The sequence below is a fragment of the Eupeodes corollae genome, chromosome 2 (genome assembly GCF_945859685.1).
Source record: "Eupeodes corollae chromosome 2, idEupCoro1.1, whole genome shotgun sequence".
In the NCBI taxonomy this organism is placed as follows: Eukaryota; Metazoa; Arthropoda; class Insecta; order Diptera; family Syrphidae; genus Eupeodes; species Eupeodes corollae.
In genome coordinates, this window is record NC_079148.1 from 142756733 (window position 1) to 142770019 (window position 13287).

The 13287-nt window shown below is 31.1% G+C and overlaps 1 protein-coding gene across 1 annotated transcript; it reads left to right on the top strand.

The window, feature by feature from the left end:
- Positions 1-334: 334 nt before the first annotated feature.
- Positions 335-12424, top strand: LOC129947314 (peptidoglycan-recognition protein LC-like). Its single transcript, XM_056057834.1, has 4 exons — positions 335-1671; positions 10978-11136; positions 11210-11349; positions 11413-12424. Exons 1-4 carry the CDS (start codon positions 954-956, stop codon positions 11791-11793), a joined length of 1398 nt encoding a protein of 465 aa, XP_055913809.1. The 5' UTR covers positions 335-953; the 3' UTR covers positions 11794-12424.
- Positions 12425-13287: the final 863 nt, after the last annotated feature.

A 13287-nucleotide genomic window follows, 5' to 3' on the forward strand; every position in this document is an offset into this window, starting at 1 on the left:
TTTGGTATGTGAAAAAATCCAACTTGTCGTCATCAAACGTCCATATCTAAAACAGCTTATCCAACTGCAACTTCAAATAATATTGAAGTCTTGATAAATATGTGTTAAGCATTTAGATTAGCACAGACGTACAGCACCATCGGCAGTACCTGTTTACCAGGTTGGCAGGTTCACATCTCAATCTACAGTACAAAGTCAACAACAGCTTATTTTTATATATCTTCCACCTGCATATCTCTACTTAAGTGATGATCTGAAGAAAGCTCTTTATAATATCATATGAAACATATTATATTGATGTCAAATTTCAGTGATTTTGAAGCTTTTTGTTTAAGACTTTTGTAAATCCGCTCATGCAAGATCCTTAGCACTTGGCATGCAATCGCGTTCAAAATGGTTTACAAAATTAATTCGAGTTTAGTTGATCGTGACAAACCGCTGCTGCTGCTGAGTAACACGCAAGTTGCTGATGCATTTTAAGATACATTTTTGTTTTGTTTGTTTAGTTTCGAATAATAAACAATAATAAAATAATAAAAACAAAAAAAGCTTTTCCGTTCCATGAGAGCTTTAGCTTTTTATACCTCAGAGATTAATTTGAATCTTGTTTTTTATTACTTCTCGTTATTTTTTAACAACTTGTGTGAAAAAGTGGTTTCATTTTTTTTGTTTTACTTCATTCAGAAGGTATTTGGAATTCCCGAACGTATCAGTGAAGAAAAAAGTTGAAAATATTTTCTAACCGGTACAAAATAAAAACAAAGTTATAGAAAAATGTGTTATCGAAATACATAATGTAATCTCTCCGGAGTTGTGAGTTTTTGTTTATAAGTTTGTCCTTCAGTTGACGCGGGATATTTCTAATTTTAAAACCTATTACAGTTTATCGTTATTCGTATTTATTTTAAAAGTTGACGTACGATATGGTGTGACATAAGTGTTGAAATCATAAAATGACCAATAAAATCTATGTCAATGAGATAAACATCCCACATCAATCTGACAGCACAAGTAATTCACCTAAAAATCTACATAAAATGTCAAAAAATGAAAATCTCTGTGCAACGATAAATATAGAAAATATAATTCAGATCAATCCCAATGGAACAATACAAACAACAACAAAATTAAATGAATCAAAGTCTCCGCCGCCGCCGCCTCCACCAACGCCCTCTCTTCCAGCCTCGCCAAACCCTTCCCTTCGCAGTACAAGTATATCGATTTCATCGATTGAATCTGATGCATTATCGAGTATAATCGATTCTGATGTCGATGAGTTTGAAGATACCAAAACTGGGTGCATGTTGAAAAAACTTGGCACCCAAACAACTCTACCACCTCCACCTCCACCACAGTCATCATCACCTGATAAACATTCAACATTTCCAAATGTTAACTCTGAATTTGGAGTTTTGATTAGTCAACAAATCGAGAGGGATATTGGAAACTCACCAAATGGACCACAAATTGCCAGTTTATCAATTGATAATTCAACTGATGTGACATTTGGCAGCAAGCGATATCTTCGAGGTCCTGTCACAATTCAACAGATTTTGGTTGAAAAGCCGAAAACAGGACAGAATCAAGGAAAGTCTAATCCTGCTTTTGAAGGCTCTAATGGATGTTCGATTAAAAACAACAACACACAAGAAAGTTCATCAGATGGGTGTGGTGAGTTTTTTTTTGTTTTAAAATGTCTTCAGACTTTCGAAAAAGAAATTGATTGTCTTTTAGGTAATTTTGATTAAGGTCATGAGTTGTGGATATTGTCAAGTTTTATAGCACAAAAGTATCACTTTTGAAAAGAGAAAATATAGTATATATTGTTCATTAAACAAATTTATGTCAGAGATTTGGGTTTGCATAAATTATGTTCTCGAAAACATACTTTTTAGAAATTGATTTTTTAAGTCAGGAAGTAACGAATATTTTTTTAGAGGTGTAGAACATTCCAATTAAATAAAACAAAGATGTTTTTTCCAAATTGACATGGAATAATATTCATTAAAATATCTCCTGGCATATAAATTTAAATATGATTTCTGACTTATGATTGCAACGGCTGGCTCGAACGTAGTCTGAGTTTTTGATAACATTTTTCAGCATTTGTGTTGAACGTTGTCCTCAAAGTGGTGGATCGTTTACGGCTTCACATATCCCCACAGAAAATGGTCATTACTTAAATTGGCTGTCTTTGAGGTTCCTTTAATAAATTAATTGTGGCAAGAGCTGTATGACATTTGACATGACATTTTGCACCGCGTTGTTCAATTGGTTCACGAAAAAATCAGAAATCGAATCTATAGCGGCCACCAATGACAGAGCTGTCTGGCCAGTTAGTTTTCGTGGATGTAACTGTGTCTTAACATACACTTGAGGATTTACGGTACTTCTGTTTATTGACGTATCCATTCAACCAAAAGTAAGCTTCTACTCTAAACAAAATGTGAGTAATTAGTATTTCGAACAAAACCATGATTTTCAAAGCAAATTTGCAGAATTTGGAAGCATTGTTCAAGCGTCAATTGGCGTTTTTCTTTTTTAGTTCAGAGCTGAGCAGAGACTGAGCGAGCGGAGTAGAGTAAAGTTCTGAACAGAGTATGTTAAGAGCTCTCTGATTTAATTATGAAACAACTTGAGCACTAAACTAGCATGATTTTAAATGTCGTCTGTTTGAAGGCGTTCAATTTTTTTTTTAATCAAATTAATTAATAAAACAGTAATAGAGTTGGTCCATTTGACTCGTGAAATAAATTTGATTCATAAAGATGATATATGCAAATAGTTTTTTCTAAATTATCTTTCCTTCTGCATTAAGGCGACTTGCCTCTTCCACCATTTTATTGTTATGACAATAATTTTTTTAATTTCCCGGATTTCAAATATAAAATTGTTTGTGTTCAGCATTTTACTCCATCTGCTCTGTTATTTTAATCTGAGCACACAGAGCGTGCGCTGAACATGTTCAGAACTAAAAAAGAAACACGAATTCGAACTATCAGAGCTCAAAAAGAAACACAATTATTCTTTTGACAGTTCGAGCTCTGCTCTGAACTAAAACAGAAAAACGCCATGTTGTCTGTTCATGTTGAAATGTCAAACCATAAAATTAGTCACTTGACAGCTGACAAAATGGGCGCGTTTAAAATATTGTTGCCAACTGAAACATCTTAAGCATCTCTTAAATCACTTTTATTTCATTTGTAAGCGGAGATTAGAAATGATATCCGCGATGTTATGAGTGTAAGAAAAATTAGACTTTGTTTATTCTTAAATTAAATGTTGAATGACAATAAGAAAAATCTTTTAAAAATTAATTTCAATAACATTTATTACGAGTGTCAATTTATGAATTGTTAGCCTTTCAACGTTCTGGATCAGTATTAATAATAAAAACTCTTTTAAATGAGTAACTTTCATATTTTTCAACTATCAATTGATGATTGACAATAGGCGTGTTTTTTGGCATAGCTATCCGCATCCGCGGTGGGAGCTTCAATGTAATACAAAAACAACAAGTAGCTGAAATGAAATTGATACACTTGATTGGAGAAAATTTCTTAGGTTGATAACTCGTATGATCGGATAACTCTAAGAGTCTAGAAAGCTTTATTCGCAGAGTGCAACGCACTTTAAGTGTGTTTTTTTACTTAAGTTTATTTTGTAGCGCGATTTAAATTTGAAAAAAAAACTTTCACTACTTTCAATTTTGGCATGGAAAAACTGTCACAAAATGAGTTTGAAAATTTTGACTTTTTAGTCATTTTGATCATACCTTTAGAGTCGAGTCAAATTTGTGAATCTGACAGCTAAAAGAGATGGTGAATGTAGGAAAAAGTGGACAAACTTCAGAATTTATAATCTATTTGAGACCTGAGATTAAAAAATCTGAATCTCGATTTTTATCAAAATTCACAAATAGGCAAAAGCACACGCACTTTCAACACACACTTCTCTGTTTGAAATTTTTCTGAACGTTTGTTATTACAAAACTAGATTTCTTGTAATATTTGCCAGGAAAATCTGAGATTTTTACACAAACATTTCAAAAGCGATAAGAAAACGACATAAGTAAAATGAAGTTTAATATTTGGTTTTAAAGACAATTTTCGTTGTTATTTTTTTTTATAAATAAATGGCGCTAGAAAGAACAAATTTTTTTTGTAATTTTGTAAATTTACCAGTTTTTGCCAAAAGTGGCCATTGTAGTTTAGTAAGGTTATTAATACAAATTTTGACAGTTTACGCGGCCCCATGAGCAACCCTAAAGTAAAAATTTATCTTCAAAAGCCTTCCACATTTCACATACGAATTTCAATTTCGATCTTTCGACCCTTCATATAAGAATTTCAATTTCATGAACGAAGACTGACCAAATCTACGAACATATCCCAATACGTCAAAAACTTATTCGAAAGCAAAACCAAAATAACATTTAATACTTTGAACACATGCAGATGGATGTACAAATGGAAAATCAAGAATAAAATAAATTAGCATTTATTTAAAATTATAAAGCAGGTACACAATAAAATTCTTTCTTAAAATATGTAGCACCAAGAAAAAAACTGTTTGTTTTGTTTTACTATCTGACAGCTAGACAAGTCTACCAACTGCGGATTGTTGCAAATAGCGATGGCAAAAAAAACATGCCTTATATCGGTAGAAATAAGGGTGCACAACTTTATTTATGATACTTTATTCTCTATAAGAATGACATTTTTGAGAAAAACAATTATTTTCATAAATATTTTATGAAATTTCAACTTTGTATCCGAAACGCTTTAACTTAAAAAAAACGTGAAGGTGCTTTTATCGTCTAAGTCGTGATTAAGTTTGCTTCTACCGACACGTGCTGGATAGGAAATAAGGTCAAAAGTGTCAGACTTGTTCACCAGCGTTTGTTCTATTACTTTTATAATTTTTAGATAAATTAAATTTGACGTTAATATGGTTAATTGCTTTAATTGATTCACCTGGTGTTAGTTGTTTGTACAAAGCTTGTTACTGTCAATGATGAAAAAAAATAGATAGATTAGACATGTTACAATTATCTACCTACCGGAATTTTCCTTCTTTAAAATTACTTAGGTTTAATCTAAAATAAACCCTACAAATATGTAGAAGCCGTAGTTTTTGTTTATCTACTATATTCATGTATTTCTTTTATACTTGAATAGATTGTTTTGATTTATTGTAAAGGTTAGTTTTCATTTATACTCGTATCTATGAACTTATCAGTTCGAGTTCATTACACTTTAGTTTGAGGTAGGTCACTATTTTTGTGGTTTCATTGAATTATATTTTTGAAGGATTGAAATCAATTGTATATATATTTTAATCTTATCAAATATCACTATTCACTATTGATCGATAGTAATAATTGTTTTATACGTCTTAAAATCTATGAATGAATAATTTTAAATTGGTCTTAAGGGTTTTCGTTGAATTCTTTAGGTTTGTTGTTCTTATTGGAGCTTATTTCTCCAACCTCACCCATTTTAAACTTCAATCAGACGAATTTTTTAAATTCATTATTGGTGTCAAATTGAAGAGTGTTTAAATACAGGCACGTGTCACTAATAAATGAGAAAAATGATTAAAGTTATAAATAAAATAAGATAATCATCATAATTAATTTTTGTAGTTATTTTTTTAATGCCAGACATACATATAGTATAATCTTATTATTTTTAAACAAATAAATATATGTATGTATAAACATTTGCATGTTGATGCTTAATGAATTTTTTTGAATTTTAAATTAAGATCTGTCGTGGAAGGTTCGTGTGGTAAACAGGTTAACAGAATCAAAGTACATACAAATACATGTATACATTTGAGCGATAGATTTTTTTTCTGACAGCAAAGACTTTTAGAAGAAGAGGTGTGTCGTGAAGACTTGAGTTAAGTGAAATTAATTTTTCTTAAATGGTAATTTATTTTAAAAATATAAAAATTAATTTGCTAGATCTTCTTCTAACACTAGAATCATATTAGAGACTTTAACATTAGATTAATTTAGTATTTGATTTCTGTTTTAAGGATTTTTTTTGTATACATATGAAAAGACATCAAACAGTTGTTGAAATATTAATATCCACAAATTTAAGGTAACGTTAAGGCTGACAATACACGATATGGAACATTTGTTTGTTTTATTTAAAACAATCTTCTAAGAGAGTTATGCAGTCAATTTTCGTTAGTTGCATTATAAGGTTAATAAGAGAACACCCTAATTGAGGGAACATTTTTGTAATTGCTCATAATAAACAAATATTTAATTTTTTGTAGTTCCTAGGATGTTTTGGACTTTCCTGATTTTTTAATACAGGGTTCTGCAGTTTAAAAAACTGTGCTGTTCTAAACGGGATACTCGCTTCAACTATTCAATACAAAATTGGTGAAGAGGTCACAGTTCAAGGTTTTGCAAAAACAATTTTCCGACCGTGCTATTCCTTAGAGAGCTGATTACAATTGGTTGCCGAGATATTGTGATTAAAAACGTAAAACATTTTCTTTGAGGTCATGTAATAATGTAATTTTGGTTTACAATTAATAGTTTTACTGGTCGACAAGATTTTCTTTCTGGCAAAAAATTGCTATTTTCAATGGGTGCAATGAAATTAGTTGAAATCATATTTCAATAACATTATCACGTCAGGTTTTTGAGATATTACTTTTAAAATTCTAAGAAACAGCTATACTAGTACAAATTAAAATAAATAAATTAAGTGGCACAACAGTCCGTAGAGAACCAGGGCCTAGTGACCTACAACTCACAACCATTCTTGTGTGCGAGCGATTGCAGGGATGGAGGGGACCTACAGTCTATATGCAAGATGCAGCACCCGCGAAACCTTTTTTTTTCTTTTGTAAATAAGGTGACACAGGCAGCGATTGAACCCAAGACCCCTTGCATGACAGTCCAACACACTTTTTTCTTTTTTTAATTCATTTTTATTCATTATTTTTCAAAACTATTTTAAAGCTAAACAAAAATTCATAAAACTAGCCAAATTAACCATAACTTACATCTAACTTACTGGCCCCATACGGACACTCTAAGTTAAACCATAACACTTAATACTAATGCCTTTCGGCCCTAGGATCGATTTTACTTCAATTAAATTTCAATTATTTTTGTATTTATTAGAAAATATAAATATCCTTTTTATTTTTACTTAAAACTACTTAAAATAAGGTCCTTTATATAAAACTTAAAGCTAACTTAAACTACCTATTCTACCTATAAACTACTTACAATTATAACAACCACAGCAGCAAATCTAACTATCTAACATTGTTTGTTTTTATATTTTTTTTTTATTTCATGTTTTTTTTTTGCATTTATTTGTATTTTTTTTGTGCCATCATGCCTATTCTACTTAAAACTAAACCCTAAAACTATAAAACAAGTATGTAAGTCGGCCAAGGCTTAAAACCCCATCCCAACTACCCGCTATCAAGTGCCGATTGAAGCCACGAAAATTGGTTCTCCTGCTTCACCCTAGCAGTTCGGTCCCATTCGGACATAGCTCTACTGAACCGAAGGAGCTCTGCTCCGCCTTGTGCCATGACGTCCCGATGTAGAAAATTACCTTCACTCTGGGGTCAAGCCGACTGCTGTATAACAGCCGCTTCGTCAGAGTGAAGGCTCCTCTGGCCCTGGTCTTTCACGTATCCCTCGTGGCCCTAGCCAACGGAGTCCGGAACAGAATTGTCGCCGACTTCTGGACATTTATTTTCAGTTTCCAATCGTCGCAATATCGCTGAATCTTGTCGAAATCACGCTGCAAGAGAATTCTAATAACCTCAACCTTTCGGGCCTTTCTGTACGTAATTAGATCATCGGCGTACGCAATTGCCTTTGTAGGACTACTTATCAGATCCCTGGTGTAAATGCTGAAGAGAATCGGCGAATTCACCGCTTTCTGTTGAAGACCATTTTTAATTGAGAATGTTGTGGTAGAAGTTACATTGCCACTTTTGACAACAAACTTTCTACCGTTAAGAATATCTTAAAGTAACAAGGGCTTGCTTCTTTTAGATAAAGACCCTCTTACCATACGGTGACAAAGGCCTTTTCAAAATCAACCAAAACAGCACCTGTGCATTGTTTTTTTGATTTATTCTATTGGATATCAGAAACGAGTATAGACGCAGCATGAATTGTGCCATGACCCGCCTTGAACCCGAACTGTTTATCTGGAATTATTTTGTTGTCCGCAGCCCACTTAGTCAGAGCCCTATTGATGATCTTCTCGAAAACTATGCTGATGCTCCGAAGAAGACTTATCGACTGAAGATATAACGGGTTGGAGTTGTCTTTCCCTTCTTCGGGATAGGATGAACCACAGATGTCTTCCAATGCATTGGATAATATGCATTATTCAGTGAATTATTCGGTAAATGTCTCAGCACAACAATGGATATAACATCGACACCTGCTGACTTTTTATTTCTTATTGAGTTGAAGATGAACTGAAGCTCACTTCGTCACAAACAAGGGACTTGCTAACGTTTGGTCGGCGATTATGGCACTTGCCAATAAATCGTCGTTGAACCGTATGAAACCGCGGTTCTTGGATCGCCATTGTGTAATATCATTTCCAAGGTAAAAGTGATAAAGTAGGGCTCTGTTTTCCAGGTCGTGGTTGGGGGTACTACAAAAAATGTCTGTTAGTGGTTAATTTTGTGTGTCAATAATTTCCAATTGCGACATATGGGAATAATGGCAGATATTGCATTCTTAAAAAGATTTGGAACTCCATGGGATGGTAGAGGAGAGGAAAAAAGTAGGTCCTGCAATTTCGTCTATATGTCTGTCCTGCCTCCTATAGCCTAAACCATTGGGCCGATTAAGTTCAAAATTAGAAATTAATGTTTTAAGTAGATTGACGTTAGACGCTTTTTTCATTTTTGAAGAATAAAAATATTAATAATAGTCCTTTAATACTTTTCTAGTGCTGTAGCAGGGTACCCCCATAGAACTGTTATTTTGTTTTAAAATGTTGTCAGAAACTAATTAACGATCGAGAACTTTAACGTTAAAATTTCAAATGTACAAACCTACATGTATTTATGAGCATATTTCTAAAAACATGAAAAACTTGTATATGTATACAATTTGTTTTTAAAGAAATCGCTATAACCATTTCGAATAAAAATTACAAAGTTTAGTTTTGTATGCATTCATTTTGTTTAAAAATCGTAGAGAAAAACTCATACAAAAAATTTAATTTTAAAAACTCAACAACGAAATGAACAATGATAGTCAAACATCATGGTATTGAAATTTTTCAATACCGTGAATGTCACATTTCAACGTAATTAACATGTCTACATTTCTATTAGTTGAAATTTTGTAAATCTTCTGTAGATTGAATTATATTGATCACCCACTTAATCCTTAAGGAAAAGGTCTTTAAAAACTTAACTCTTAATATTCAGGTAAATTTTTAAACTGGTCCATAAAATCATTATCTTTAATAACAGATCATATTCTTATTTTATTATGAAAAGAAATGGTCATCGACAATTATAAGATCAATTTTCAAAACTTTTCTTAAAGAAAATTGTATTTTAGAAGGAAATTCGGATATTAAAAAAAAAATTGAATTTTCTTATTTAAAAAGTTTTGGTTTTTGGTACAAGTATATCTTGAAAAAGAGGCTGGGATGCGATCCACACTGATAAATTTCCATCAAGTCTGCCGATTTGTCTTGCTTAAAAGTGTGTAGGTTTTCGTGTTGGGTTAAAAAAGTTGTTACTTGAATTATTCTTAAAAAATTTAAAATTACCAGCAATATTTTTCGTATAAAGGAATAGTTTAGTTTGAAAATCTAGTTTTTTTTAAATAGATTTTTAGCGGAAAAGAAATTTTTACCAAATCTGCGTACTATTTTTTGTAGATTTTATTTTTTACGACAAAACGGGCTGTTAGATTTTTATAAAAAAAAAACTAATAAATATCGAAAATATTTTCTGTGAAATAAAAAAAGTTTAAAAGCAATATTTTTAATTTTTGAAAAGCTTTTTAATTGGAAAGTAAATTTTTACCAAGTTTTTGACAAAAATATTTTTTAAAAGATAAAAGTAGTTAAAAGCCAATATCTCAAGGTTTTCAAAAGATATTTGATTCGAAATCAAATTTTTACGAACTTTGAGTGTTGTTTTTTTAAGGTTTTTATTTTTTCTAAAAAAATAGTCAATTTGATTTTTCTCAAAATTTCACCAGATGTTAAAATCGTTATTTTTCGTAGCACAAAATTATTTTGGAGATGAAATCATTTTTTATTCGTACAATTTTCAAGGTGAAACATTTTTTTTTCATTTTTTCAAAAATATGTTGGTTACAATATATAATATTTAATTTAATTCAAGTCTCTAACTTCGTTAGTTCGTGAGATATCTAGGGTTACCAATATATTCACATTGTTTTTAAACTTCTGTAGTAAAAAAACACACGCACGCAATTTTCTTCAGAGCCCTTTCTGCATCTTTTTGCCTTATTATCTGTATAACAAAATTTATTTGAAGTCGATATCTCTTCTGGTTCTTGAGCTATGGACGACGAAAAAAACGTACGGATGTACAGACACACGGACGTATGAACGTACGGACATATGAACGTACGTACATACGCACGCACAGGCATCTTTCTAAAAGCCTTTTATTTCGAATCTAGGGACCTTGAAACCTCGAGAAATCCAGAAAAAAATCGGATCCATTACAAAAAATTCCTTTTGGAAGTTAAAAATAACTAATCTTTCAAATTGTTTTCAATTTATCTGAATATAATTACTTTTGACAAAGATATAACTCATAAGCATTCAACTTCCAAATTTTACATGTTATTATTTTTTTTCAAAAAGACCATATTAATAATATTTAATCTACATCATAAAGTAAAAACTCTTTTTTGAAAAATTATAGGAAACTTTTTTTTAAATCATAATTTATCTTTTATTACAGACACACTAAGAGGCAATAATAATTCACCCTTAACATTTCCTAAGAAATTCCTTAATAAAAAGGCTGTCATATTAACTGCACTAATTGTTGTCTTAACAATAATAATTGGAATTATTATTTTATCAGCAACTTTTATTTTTCGTAGCAAAGTACTCGAAAGTAAGTACGAACATAAATTAATATTAATTTTTATTACAAAATAAACAATAAAATGTTTTATAATATTTCTCAGGTGATATACAAGAATATTCAAATATGATATCAAGAGATGAATGGGTTGCTCAGCCCCCAAATGTGCCATTGGTTAATTTAGAAACGCCCGTATCTCGGGTTATTATCTCACATACGTCAACTCAAAACTGCTCAACGAAGGTAAGCCCACAAATTACCTCCATTAAAATTTCAATTAATAAATGAATTATAATTTTACAACAGGCTATGTGCATTTTTCGAACGAGATTCATTCAAACTTTCAACATGGAATCAAGATCTTTCGATGACATTCGATATAATTTCCTTGTCGGAGGCGATGGCAATGTTTATGTTGGACGAGGTTGGGATAAAGTTGGTGCTCATACGAAAGGATATAATGACCATAGTTTAGGTATAGCTCTTATTGGAACTTTTAATAAATGGACACCTCCAGTGGAACAACTAAATGCCACAAAATGGCTCCTCGACAAAGGTGTAAGACTGAATAAACTTGATCCAGATTACAAAGTCTATGGTAGTAGACAATTGGACTTTTCGGATAGTCCAGGAGAAGCGTTATATAAATTAATACAAAAATGGCCACATTGGTCAAATGATGTTTGAGATGTGTCAATGGTAACTTTAGGCTCCATAAACAAAAAATTAAAAGGAATTTTGTGAAAAAAGAATTAAGATAAGGAAAAAAGTTCAAAATTAAAAAGAAAAAATGTTTTTAAGGATTTAGAATTTATTAATTTAATTAAAATTTGAAATAGTAATTCATTGTATTAAAAACAATCCATCTGAACACGTCTAAAAATTGACAGATCGTGAAAAAAGGAAACACACCCAGATCTGGGAAACGGAGTAATTGTGCCAGTTTATATTTCTGAGTCAACAAAATTTCTAATAAAAATTTCTCACATTTGCTGCGAAAAATCTGATAATAGAAATTTTATGAATCGATAGCTCAATAATTCTCTATCACACAATCCAAGAGGGAAGAAAAGAAATGCAAACCTATTTTGATTGCTAAGTTAAAATAAATATTGAATATATTTGTTTTTTCCTGCTCTATGAATTTGAATGAGAAAATTCTCAGAAATGTATAACTTATAATTTCTTAATTTAATTTTAAGCTTAGAAACTAAGTAAAATAACTTTAATATTTTAATAAAGGAATCGTTTAAAATTTTGAGCCATTAGATATTTTGTTAAGACACAATAATTATAAATTTTTGTTTTTGTATATGAAACAGTATTTTTGTGATATCTACTTTAAATTAAATAAAGAAATAAGTATACTATGTAAATTGTCTATTTGTTGATCAAATAACCGAACTACATAGGTATTATCATAATAAAGAATATTGTATAAGCGCGCTGGAATTATCATTCTCGTCTTAGAAAAATCTTAAAGCTTATTGAATGCGATCGTCAGATCTGTGAGAGAGGAATGTGACAATTTTCTTACAATACTCTGAACATACAATTTCATCGGATCCGAATTTCAGAAATGTGATTGTCAGTTAATTGTCAGACCACAATCTGACAGAAAATTCTTAGTTCCCTTAATTTTGTCTGAACATAACTTAAGTTATTTGTCAAACAGTTGTTGCCAGAATGTTGCCAGACGCATTAAAATTATAAGATGTCTTTGTTTAAGACATTTGACAATTGTTTATTCATTTTTAAATAAAATACATTTTCTACGTGGAAGCAAACTCAAAGTTGTTTTAAGTTTTTAAATGATCACTTTATTCATGTTTTTTCCATTATTATAGAAAATGAAACACGAATATCTGAAGTAGTTACTTAAACCAATAAATGCTAAGGGCTCATCCTCGACGTCTTATAATTCTCATTAAACATTATTTTCACAAAAATGTCAGCACCGACCACTACAAACTAAAATGCATCTGTCTGTCAATGGATTGAAGTGACATTTGTTTAGGCTGATTACTGTTGTTAACGTCATTCTAAGAGAATTGTCAGCTAACTGTCTGACATGACAGGGAATTTGTAAGACAGTAGCTGCGTTCAATATGGAATTGGATACGTTATCCTGGATATGAGGATTTTTACATGCTTTATAGAACAAGTAGTGGCAAGACATAA